Here is a 12,763-nt window from a genome sequence, read left to right as displayed (position 1 = left end):
CTTACTTTTAACTTACTCTCTTAGAAAGTTACTTTTTTTTCCCTCTGATAAAGAGAGAGCAGGAGAGATGGGGAGGGAAGGAGGAAGGTGGGGGAGTGCATGCTCACTCTGACCTGTGGTCACATCTTGTGTTCACTCAAATCTTATTGGCCTTCTCTCCCTTTTACTAAGGAGATGAGTTGTTAGCCCCCCTGGGACTGGCCCTGGATACTCTAAGGTCCTCAGATCTCCTTAGTTAGTTCTTGTTTCCAGCCCTGATGCAATTAAAATAACATATCTAAGAAATACATCTTTGACCATCATAATGGGCTTTAGGGATAAAGAAGGTAATCTGGAAGATGAAGTGGAATAAATGAAAAGCTCATTCCTATATTATCTTCTATTACAGCTATGTTCCGTGGAACCTCCACGAACCAGAAAGAGGCAAATTTGACTTCTCTGGGAACCTGGACCTGGAGTAAGTGCGGTCACTGCTTCAGTGGCCTGGCTTGGGGTGGGGAGGCAGAGAGGTGGCCTTTTGGGTTAGTCAGGGATCAAAGGGCCATCTCCATTCTGCATTGAGACCCAGAGACAGGCTGGGATCTGGAAACTTGTTTTCAGGACCCAGATGTTCTCCAGACATGAACCTGTTACTCTCAGGGGTCTGGATTTGCCTCCTCTGAGCTCAGACCTTTTCACTGCAACTCAGAGGTGCCTAATCCCCAGTGTCTGCCCTATTCTGCAGTGTGGTCCAGCCACCTGGGCTGGGACAGGGCTTACCGTCTAGTGTAGCAAGAGCGTTATGGTCAGATTCACTCTTAGGACCCCTCACCCCACCTTGTATCTTGTCTGTTACCCTTGGTCCTCATGCCCCCAGCAGAGCTGTGCAGAAGTTCCTGGGCTGAGAGCAGGGGAGAACCCAGCTCCCAGGGTCTCTGAAGTTAGAGATGGGAGGAGCCAGGCAGATCCTCCACAGTGTGATGTGTGCCAGGCTCATCCCCACCCTCCCCCTAATATCTTGAGAGCTGCTGACACCGACCTCCCTAGGGCCTTTGTGCTGATGGCTGCGGAGATCGGGTTGTGGGTGATTCTGCGTCCAGGCCCTTACATCTGCAGTGAGATCGACCTCGGGGGCTTGCCCAGGTGAGTGGGGCTATGAGGGGCCCCAACTGTGGCTTGAGCTGCTCTGTGTGCTTGTTGAAAACACTAATCAAAAGGGTAGGTTTAATTTTGCTTTTGAAGTAGATTTTTCATTCTGTACTGAAGTGCCTTTCCAGAATAAATGGGACCTAAAGGGGGCCATTTTAAATGATGTCATTTTATCTTGATAAAGTATTAGAGAAATGGATTATTGTTTTTGTTTTGTTTTATCTTCAAATCACAGGCTTTAATGAGTTATGTTAGGATGTGTAGTCTCCACTGAGGTCAGTAGAGTGCTCTGTGGCTGGGGTAGAAATCTGGGCAGTAATCACCTGGTACCACATTCGTTCCTTGTCCTCATCATTGCCATTAATTTCCAGCAAAAAGACTTTCTTGTTTATAGGGATAATCTCTCCCAGTGTTCCAGATGGTTAGATCCACTCTCTCCCTACCTCAAGAGAGAAGGAGGCTGTTCTGCCTTGTGGTCTCCTTTGGGAATGGTCTTTGTTTTCTGTCTTGTCTCCAGCTCTACCCAGCCCTTCCCTAGGGATCTCAGGCAGACTCTGTCTCCATCTCCTTTGCTCTCCAGGATCACTTCTCAGTCTCTGTGCTGTCCAGCTTGGCAAGAGTGCCCTTGACAAGACCGTGCACACAGCCAGAGCGCCCTCCCCCGCACCTGGGGATTAGAAAGCTGTGTGTCAGCGATGTCCTCAGGCTCAGCTGCCAAGAGGAGGATAGGATTTAAGTGTTGGCTCAGAAACAGCAGGAGCTCCATCAGCACTCAGCTCTCCTCCTGGGCAGGACCATCCACTCAGGTCCTGGCATCGAGGATGGGCATGTGGGCACACCCCAGGGAGGCCCAAACAGGAGGAGACCCAGTGGCAATGAGAAGCTCTAGACTGTTTTAGGTGAGATGGAGGGTGGAGGTATTAGTCTAAAGGAAGCTGCTCTCTCCGCCTCCATTTTTACCTAATATAAGTTGATAATTTTCTGACCCTGTTCAGGATTTCCAAATTAGGATGTGAAGCATCAGACCCTTTGTAAGAAAATGTAAGTGTTTAACTTAGAATTTCAAGTGAGAAGGAAGAGTTCCTGGCTCCAACCCTGGAACAAATGATCTGTGTTCACCTAGGAAATGTGATCTCAGGGGACAGGTTGTGGGAAGAATTCACTTTGCTCTGCAGCTCCATCTCTGAGCTGAGCTATGAAGAGCTGTGGAAGCTGATGCTAACGAGTTACAGGGTCAGCCTGGAGAGCAGTGGATGGACAGATGGACAGGAATGAGGAGAAGTGGATTAGCCTCTCATGACCTCCATGTTAGGCTTAGTTTTCTGGGAGACACTAGAAGGTTGCATCTGGTCCCAGTGATTCCTTAACCCCTTTGGCTTCACCCCTTTGTAATGAGATTTTAGGGTAAATGCTTCCACACTGGGCCTTGAGTTCAGTGAGAAGCTTTCCTCACTCTGACTGGCAGCCAGACCTACAGCCACAATGCCAGAAATAAAATCCCTAGCAGTGCTGGTGTCTTTTAATAGGGAAACAGTATAGAGTGCAGGGCTTGAGCCCTGGCAGTGTTTGCCCCTGACTCTGTTCGCAGGATCTCCGGCCTTCCTGACTGACTAGAGGTGGTAGGGTGGGAATGGTCCCGCTCACCCCCAGCACTCGGAAGCCACTGCTTTTCTCCCCACCATCTCTAGCCCAAAGAAACCCAAAAACAGTGCAACTAATTCCCACCCCCCCTTTTTTTCAAGTTGGTTACTCCAAGACTCTGGCATGAGGCTGAGAACAACTTACAAGGGCTTCACCGAAGCAGTGGACCTTTATTTTGATCATCTGATGTCCAGGGTGGTGCCACTCCAGGTAAAAGCGAGAAGACTCTTCTTGGAACTTCAGCTAGTCTCCTACTGAGAGTAAATAGTCCTAGGTCAGCTCTCAGACAAGGGGCTCCCAGTCCCTTTCAAACAGAACACATTGTTTCCCACTGCCTGAGATCTATAATTGGAGGGGCTTACAATAGTTGTCTTTTAAAAGATGTATTTCAGTGTTGTTTTAGGGGTTCAGTGCTAAAGGGATAGACAGGCAAAAGGGCTTAGATTATTGCACACAGTGTCAGCTGTGATGTCCTATTAACTGAAAAACCCACTGACTGGCATCCCAGTAGTGTGCTGGCTCAGTTCTATGTAGAAAAGAGCATAAATGGATAGGCCGTTACCTTTAATATATGGCTTTTTGTAGTTATAAAATTACAGTTGATGAGTTTTCAGGGTAAATCTTTCTACTATCAAAAAGGTGGCATATGGTGCACATTTCATTCAAAACATAGGTGATAAAAATCAATTTTTGGGAGAAATTATCTTATCATTGTTTGTAATATTTGGAAGCAATAAAAAAGCAGGAATGGGAATAGTCCAATAGCTTATGTAAAAATAAACGTCATGTTGAGAAGTTAGTACATTAATAAAAATTAGTACATCAATAAAAATTGCTCTTGAGTCAATGGTTTGTAATGTTCACATCACACATAGATCAAAGGAACCACTTAATCATCTGTAGGGTAGGAAAATAAAAAAAGTTAAATTTGTATTTCAGATAAACAAGGAATTTTTTTTAGTATAAATATATCCTCAATATTATGTGGGACATACTTACATTAAAATATTCATAATTTATATAAAAATTTATTCACTGTAAATTCAAGTATAACTGTGTATCTTGTATTTTTATTTCTTAAGTCTGGAAGCCCTAATCAGGAAAGAATCAAGAAGCCAGGAAATTATTAGCCTAGATTTTTTTTAAGGACGATGGAATTTCTGAGATGATTCAGCAGGTTATAGTAGATTGGTGGAGGTAGAGGTGTTGGTTTTAGGGAAGGCCAAGCCAGGAGTATTCTTAAATATGGAAATGGTGTACTGGACCTTTTTTTAAAAAGTATTTTGAGTATAACATAATTATTTTATTTTATTTTTTTACCCTTCTAACCATTTTTAAGTGGCTTTAAGTTCACTGGTATTAAGTACATTCACATTGTTGTGCAAACATTACCACCATCTAATAGATCCCACTTTTTCAGCTTCCCAAACTGAAACTCTGTATCCATTAAACATTACCTTCCTATTTCCCTTCTCCATAACCCCTGCAGCCACTGTTCTACCTTCTGTTGCTATGAAATTGACCATTCTAGTTACCTCGTATAAGTAGAATCCTGTTATACTTGTCCTGTTCTGGCTGGCTTTTTTAACTTAGCATAATGTCTTCAAGGTTCATCCGTGTTGTAGCAAGTGTCAGAATTTCCTTCCTTTTTAAGACTGAATAATAATATGTTGTATCACTATACCAAATTTTGTTCACTCATTCATTCATCAGTGGACACCGAGGTTGCTTTTGTCTATTGTGAATAATGCAGCTCTGCTAGTTAATCTCACTTAAGCTTTGTCAATTTTGTTAATCTTTTCAAAGAACTAACTCTGGGTTTTCTTAATTTTTCTCTATTTTTAAATCTCTTTTTATCTCTATTCTAACCTGTATTATTTCCTTCCTTCTGCTACCTTTGAGTTTAGTTTTGTTTCTCTTTTCTAGTTCCTTGAGGTGAAAAATTAGATGTTGATTTAAGACCTTTCTTTTTTTTTTTTTTTTTTTTTAGTGTGTTTGTAGCTATAAATTTCCCTTTTTAGCACTGGTTTTGCTGCATCCCATAAGTTTATGTTGAATTTTTATTTTCATTTGTCTCAAGATATATCCCAATTTTCCTATTATTTCTTCTTTAGGTCATGGTTGTTTTTTAGCAGTGTGTTGTTTAATTTCCACATATTTGTGGAATTTGAAATTTGAATTTTCAGTGTTCTTTCTGCTGTTGGTTTCTAGTTTCATTGTACTGTGACTGGAAAAGATACTTTGTATGGTTTGAATCTTTTTAAATTATTAACGCTTCTGTTGTGGCCTAAAATATGATCTGTCCTGGAGAATATTCCATTTGTACTTGAGAAAAATGTGTATTGTGTCATTGGATGGAATGTGCTATATATGTATACGAATATGTATATATGTATATATGTATCTATATAGTCATTTGTTACTTGTATGTTTTGTAGCTTTTTTCTCCCTTATTTCCTGTATTATTACCTCTCTTTGTATTTAGTTGATTTGTTTTATAGTGACCAGTTTTGATTCCTTTTTCATTTCTTTTTGTGTATATTTTATACATATTTCCATTGTGGTTACCATGGAGATTACAAATACTGTCCTAAAGTTATTATTTTTTTAAATTAAAAAAATTGTTTTTACATTTATTTATTTTTGAGAGACAGAGAGAGACAGAGCGTGTCTCAGAATAGGGGAGGGGAAGAGAGAGAAAGAGACACAGAATCTGAAGCAGTCTCCAGGCTCTGAGCTAGCACAGAGCCCAATGTGGGGCTCAAACCCACAAACCATGAGATTATGACCTGAGCTAAAGTTGGACACTCAACCGACCGAGCCACCCAGGTACCCCTAAGTTTTTTTAATGTTTGTTTATTTTTGAGAGAGAGGGAGACAGAATATGGGCAGGGGAGGGGCAGAGAGAGAGGGAGACACAGAATCAGAAGCAGGCTGCTGGCTCTGAGCTGTCAGCACAGAGCCAATGTGGGGTTCAAACCCACGAACTGTGAGATCATGACCTGAGCCTAAGTTGGACACTCAACTGACTGAGCCACCCAGGTGCCCCATGATGTTTTATTTTATATTGATGTCAACTAAACTTTAATCACACACAATCTCACCAACTACTAATCTACAGCTCCGTCTTGCTGTATGTTATTAATGTTACAAGTCACATTTTTATATGTTGTGTACTCATTAAATAGATTAATAATTATTTTTATGCATTTGTCTTTTAAATCCAGTTTAAAAAAAGTAGATTTATAAACTAAAATTTTAATAATACTGGTTTTTACATTTTTTAAATACATTTACCTCCACAGCAAAACTTTATATTTTCCTGGGGCTTCAAGTCACTGTCTAGCATCTTTTCATTACAACTTGAGGGACTTTATATAGCATTTCTCATAAGTCAAGTCTAGTGGTATCAAATTCCCCTGACTTGTATTTGTCTGAGAATGTCTTAATTTCTCCCTCATTATTGAAGGACAGTTTTGCTGGATATAGAATTATCAGTTGATAGTTTTTCTCCTTCAGCACTTTGAATATATCATCCTTCTGTCTCTGCCCTGCAAGATTTCTGGTGAGATATCCACTGATAGTCTTATTGGGGATCCTTTGTGTGAGTCAAGTTGCTTTTCTCTTGCTCCTTTCAAGAATCTCTTTTTGTCTTTGGCCTTGACAGTTTGATTGTAATGTGCCTTGGTGTGGTCTCTTGCTTAATGCTACTTGGAGTTCACTGACACTTGTTGGATTTGTATTTCCATGTTTTCTCAAATTTGAGAGGTTTCCAGCCATTAATTTTTCACACAATTTCTCTGCCCCTTTTCTTTCTTATTTTTAGGATTTCCACAATGAGTATTTTTGTCCACTTACTAGGATGTTGCATAAGTCCCTCAGGTTTTGTTCTCTTTTCTTTATTCTCTCTCTCTTTGCTCTACAGACTGAATAATTTCAAATAACTTGTCTTCAAGTTAGCCCATTCTTTCTTCCTCTTGTTTGTATCTGCTATTGAACTTCCATGGTGAATTTTTTCTAGTCAGGTATATTTTTCAGCTCCAGAAATCTTGTTTAGTTTATTTTATAGTTTCTGTCTCTGTATTGATAGTCTCACTTTGCTGATATAGCATCTTCCTGATTTCTTTGTCCATGTTTTTCTTTAACCCATTGAGCATATTTATGGAAGTTGTTTTAAAATCTTTGCTTATTAAGTCCAGTGTGTGTGTTTAGAGTGTGTGTATTTCTAGAGATTTAATTCATTCCTTTGAATGCCTTGTGTTTTTGTTGTTGAAAATTGGGCATTTGAAACAACAGTCTTTGCAGACTGGTGGGGAATATCTTCACTATTTGGTGGGCTTCTACCCATTAAGATCAGCATGGGGTGATGGCTTTAGATCTTTGCAGATATTTCCTGGGAATGTATCTAGTCTGGCCTGTGTGTGTGTGCTTTTTCTCCCCAATTTTCCCTGGCTGCTTTTACATGTCTTAATTTCACCCATCTTCCTTTGTTGCCTTACATGTTCTATAATATTCTTCTGCCTATAATCCCCTGCCTATAATTCTTATAAGCATAGGCTTATAGGAATCTATGGACTCCTGAAATTTTCGCATGCTGTGACCTCCACTGCCTTGTGTTGCTTTCAACCTGAGGTCCAAACTATGCCAACATTTCCTGTCTGATCTCCTGTCAGATGTGACAGAAACTAGTCTACTGGGCAGCCCACAGACAGTCCAGAATGTTACACCAAGTTCCATTTTGCTCTTTCTGTCCTGAAGGAAGGAACTTGGAATTGGGTTGCTTTTTTTGGAATATGCCATGCTATGCCAGGGAGGGGGTGGAGCAAGGATGAACAGAAACACCATGAAATTTCCTATCATTTTAAACCTGTATTTTTCTTGATTTGCTTAAACATTTAACGAGTTTCCAGACCAGTTAATAACATAAAGTTATTTTATTTAGTCTGTAATTGTTTGATGTTTCCATAGGAGACAAGGGCCTGGAACTAACTCCCTACCTACTCTGTTTCTTACTGACATCACTCTCAATTATATACCTAAATCCTTTGAGACTTTTGATTTCAAATGGAATATTTTGCTAGTAATTAGTGATAGGTATGATGAAATTAGATAGTACAGTTTCCACTACAAACTTAGCTTCTGATTGTTTATCTCTTTCCCCAGTACAAGCATGGAGGCCCCATCATTGCTGTACAGGTGGAGAATGAATATGGTTCCTATAACAGAGACCCTGCCTATATGCCTTACATCAAGAAGGTAAGAATCAACTCTTTATTTCTTCATCTGGATGTAGTATGGACTGTGATGTGACACGTTGGTCTAGCATTTTTCTCATATAAATACCACATCTCCTACCACCATTTATTAGTGAATCCTTTCACCATACTTTTATTTCAGCTAGGTCATCACTTACTTACTTTTTATTGATTGAGTCTAATTGGGGATCACAGTACACAAAGGGTATTGCAGTGGATGAGAAAAACGAGATGGACTTAATTGAGTGTGAGGAACAGTGAAGTCTCCCTCATTGCAGCATCTAAAGGAAGGGTTCCCAGCTTCATCTGTACATTCACTTTAAAAATCCATATGCCCAAGCCATATACAATACCAATTAAATAAGAGTGTCTGGGGTGATCCTCATCTGATTCCAGTGTGTTTGGGAGTTTGAGAACCACCGATTTAATGTATGGCAGATCAGTGAAGGGCTGGCATAGATGACACTTTAAAGAATAGGCCTGGGGCGCCTGGGTGGCTCAGTCGGTTAAGCCTCCGGCTTCGGCTCAGGTCAGATCTCACGTTCGTGGGTTCGAGCCCCGTGTCAGGCTCTGTGCTGACAGCTCAGAGCCTGGAGCCTGCTTCCGGTTCTGTGTCTCCTTCTCTCTCTGCCCCTCCCCCTCTCATGCTCTGTCTCTCTCTGTATCAAAAATAAATAAAACATTTAAAAAAATTAAAAAAAAAAGAATAGGCCTATCCTCAGATCTGATTTCTGTCACTTTGTAGCTGATACCTCGAGCAAAGGCCTTCATTTTTATAAACCTCCATTTTCTCTTCTTTGAAGTGGGGCTCAGGGGAGAATTTGCCTCTCTAAATTGTGTGTGTGAGAGAGATCACTTGACTCAGGACTGTTCTAGGACTGTTTTCAGTAAGTAGCCAATAAATAAGACTTTGATAGATCATTGGCCGTGGTTTTAAAGTACTTAGAAGGACTGGCCACGGTGTGGGTAGAGGAAATGTTAAGTGGCCTCAGGGAATCCACCTAATTAAAGCTGCTTTAGCTTTGGCCCATGATGTCAGCATCTCTTCTGCTGTCATAGGCAGATTCATTTTCTATCTGGAAATTACTTCAGTCCCAGCATGTAGGCAGAATGAGCTCAAGCCCTTCTGGTTGTAGGATTTCATCTACTTCTGCCCCCTTCTTGTCACTTGCAGAATGCCCTGTGTAGGGAGGAAGGCTTTCTCTAGAAAGAGGTATTCCCAAAACCAAAAAGGGAAGAGTTCCATCCTGATAGTCAAACCCAGCTGCAGACTTGATTAGACCATACCTTCATCTTCCTCTGCCTTTGAATTAGCTAGTAAGATCCCAGCCAGGGCCCAGGACAGGAGAGCTTCTCCCATTATAACTCTTCCCCTTGGACTGTCTCTTGAATGCTGGAGCTTCTCCAGCAGGTGTTTACTGAGTCCTGAGCTACAGAGAAGAGCTCTGCTAATGGTCTGGAGAGGAGAATGCAGTTGTTAAGGGGTTTCTCCTGCTAGTCAACACCTCCCTGGTGTCTGGGGAAGGTATCCATATGTGAGACAGATGGACAAAAAGAAGCTGCAAAACCCACCCCTGAGCTATTGGGAGGATCCCCTCCTGAGCTGCCATGAAGCTTCTCCTGGGTGTTATGGACATGTGGACACCATCAGCATAGGATGACCTTGGGTAAGTCACGTCACCTTTCTGAGCTTTAGCTTCATCATGTGTTCAATGGAGACAAGAATGCTTTCTCTAAGGCTGTTCTAGGAATGAAGTGAGATTATAGATACAAGACCCCTAACTCTGCTTGGCATATCACTGGTGCTCAGGAAATAGGAATAGTAATTACTCCTTACAGTGTGCAGTCAGTAGATTAATGGCCATGAAAAGTCAAGTGCGAAGAGTACAGCTAGCTGTAAAAGACAGTTACACCCTCTCAACCTACATGATGCTATATGCATAAGCTACGAACTAAGGCAAAGCCTGTTACATATCAGCAAATAACTGCCTAGAGACTTGTGAGGTGGTAGGTACAGGGCTTTTAATAAACATCTTACCTTGGCTAATGGATTGAACTTCTGTGGCTTCTGTTGTCCCTGAGAATTAGAGCCCCCTCTGCTCTTTCTTTACTGGCATCAGGTTTAGGTATGAACATTATGCACCCCCTGGTCTAACCTGTTTCCCAAAGAATTTGGTTGAAATAAGCAGTCTTGTAAAAATATCTGCAGGTAAAATTATAGGAAAGTCCCCATTTCTGGGTTTTCTAATCCAAAAGAGCCGATAGCCCCAAAGCAGAGCCTTTCAAGGTGGGCAGACTCTGGATTCAAGTCCGTACTGGCTCATTTGCTCTGTATCCCTTAACACTTTCTCCAACCTCTGAGACTCTTCATCTGTACTGTTACTAAATGTGAGGACTGAATAGGCTGCTTTATGTAAAGTATTTAGCGGAAGGCCCGGCGTGACTGTAAGTGGTCTGTAAATGGTAGCAGTTATTGGGAGTGGTAAAATGGTTATTACCTCTCAACACAGTGTGTGTTCCTTCCACGTCTTCATTTGATTTACAACCTGCAAGGAGTGCTTCCTGTTCTACTGGGCATATGCAGCATGTCATGGGCATGTGGCTGTGGCATGGTGGTTGAACAGAGCCCACCCTGGCCCAGTGTGGGGAGGTGATGGGCTTGGTATCAGGAAGGCCTGACCCACTCATGGCACCCTGCAGTCAGCTGCCAGGTGACAGCATAGCAACCGGCCCTGCTGAGCTGGCCTCTGAGTAGGCCCATCTAGGAACAGGGCACCAGCCAGACCTGGCACCTTGCCAGATCTCTGGCAGCCAAGGGATGCCAGAGTCTGACAGCCCTGCCCCTGCCTCAGCTGGACTTCAGCTGATAGGAGCTTTTTTGAACATGGTGGGCACAGACAAGAAGGTTTCTGTCCATTTTCTGTGGAGAAGTAAATGTTTTATTTTGAATCTCTCTTCTCTTCTGGCTGCCACCTTCCCAGCTGTGTGACATGACAGGAGCTCTGAGGAGTGACGGATTGACTTGTCTTCTTTCCCCCCACAGGCCTTGGAAGACCGAGGTATTGTGGAATTGCTTTTGACTTCAGACAACAAGGACGGCCTGCAAAAGGGAGTCATGGATGGAGGTGCCTGCCTGGAGGCTGTGTGGGGGGGGGGGGGGGGGTCAGCACCCTGGCCTCACTGTGCGCACCCCTCCCCCTCAAATGGCCTGAGCCACAAGTGGAGTTTCCCTGCTATCTATGCTTCTCTTGTTTGCATGGCACTGGGCCTGAAGCTCTGGGCCTCAGAGGGTTGCAGGATCCATGTCGGATGGATCTCCCTGTCTCCCACTTCTGCTGAGCGCTCACTCAGTGCTCTGCAGACCACAAGCTGGGAATGGTGAATTGGTCATACTGGAAGGTCTCTGAATGTCTGCAGAGAGGGCCGAGCAGATGAAGCATTGGGTATCCTGTGAGGATGGCTTACTCAAACCCGGCCAAAATCGTGGAGGTGGCTGACCACTGCCCAGGGGGTATGTAGCCCGTGCTGTGGTGGCAGCTGGCTGAGCAGTGAGTGTAGATGACTGTGGCAGCTCTCCATCCAGCCGCATCCATCTCCCTGGCTCTAAACCTCTCTTTCTGTTGCTGTAGATGTGCTGGCCCAGCTCCGCTCTTGTGCACTAGACCCTTTCTCCCTCAGCTTCTGAAGGGTATTGCTCCAGCATCTCCCTGCTTCTACCATGGGTCATCAGATTTTTTCTTTCTACTGGATCATTCCCATATGCATATAAACATGGTGTTCTTTCTCTCGTCTTTATTTTTTCAATTTTATTTATTTATTTTGAGAGAGAGAAAGAGAGAGCGTAAGTGTACCTGTGCCCATGGGAGGGGCAGAAAGAGAAGAGAGTGAGAATCCCAAGCAGGTTTCATGCTCTCAGCAGGGAGTCTGATGCAGGGCTCAAACTCATGAACCCCAAGAGTCAGATGCTTAACCAACAGAGTCACCCAGGCACCCCTATTTTTCTCTTCTAAAACAAATCTCTTGACTCATTTCCCTATCCAAAGGCTGTTGTGATTCTCAGCTCCTCTTTGAAGAGATCTCCCCATGTCCATGCTCACTGGCTCCCCCAGACCCTTTCCCCTCCATCTCTCTTAAGCTATGGGGACCACATTACCACCCTGACCATTCTACTGCTGCTGTTCTTTTCGAGGTTGCCAGTGACCTCCATGTTATAAATTTAAGTGTTCATCCCCATTGCCTCTGACCTCTCTGATTTTATTTATCAGCAACCATCAATTTCTTTCCCTTGAAATGTTTTCCTCCCTTGGTGTCTGAAACCCAGTTTTCTACTTTTTCCCTATGAACTCACAGGCTGCTCCTTCTTGGTATCTCCTGCTGGTCACTTCTCCCCAAATTCTGATGTTTAAATTCTCTACTTCTCACTCTTTGGGATGAATCCTTCCCTCCGTGCACTCAGTGCCCTGGTCATGCAGGTGACTTTAAATCTGACCTGTGTGTTGGTAACTGTGAGATGCTGGTCTCTGTGAGCGGCCTTCCCTGGGCTCCTGCCTCATGTGTGCATCTGCGTACTGGGCATAGCACCCGGAAGGCGGGGGGTCCCAGTGGAACTAGCAGGGCACTGAGCCTGCCTGCTTTCCTCCCAAGCCTGCCCCACGTTCAGACTTCTTTTTCTCAGTAAATTGCAACCCCATTCCCCCGAGTTGCCCTGGCCCTAAACTTTGTAGGCACTCTCAGACCTC

The 12,763-nt window shown here is 43.2% G+C and overlaps 1 protein-coding gene across 1 annotated transcript in view; it reads left to right on the top strand.

Annotated features, from left to right (window-relative positions):
* The window catches only part of GLB1L2 (galactosidase beta 1 like 2), a 55,912-nt gene that overhangs the window by 23,079 nt on the left and 20,070 nt on the right, over positions 1-12,763 (top strand). Inside the window, exons 6-10 of the mRNA XM_029915652.1 lie at positions 389-457; positions 1,027-1,122; positions 2,871-2,979; positions 7,933-8,025; positions 11,068-11,149. Coding sequence (XP_029771512.1) covers positions 389-457; positions 1,027-1,122; positions 2,871-2,979; positions 7,933-8,025; positions 11,068-11,149 — 449 coding nt within the window. The remainder of the gene's footprint in view (positions 1-388; positions 458-1,026; positions 1,123-2,870; positions 2,980-7,932; positions 8,026-11,067; positions 11,150-12,763) is intronic.

Source organism: Suricata suricatta, chromosome 11 (assembly GCF_006229205.1).
Source record: "Suricata suricatta isolate VVHF042 chromosome 11, meerkat_22Aug2017_6uvM2_HiC, whole genome shotgun sequence".
Lineage (NCBI taxonomy): Eukaryota > Metazoa > Chordata > Mammalia > Carnivora > Herpestidae > Suricata > Suricata suricatta.
The sequence above is the reverse complement of the archived record's forward strand: the minus strand, read 5'-3'. Positions and strand labels throughout refer to the sequence as shown.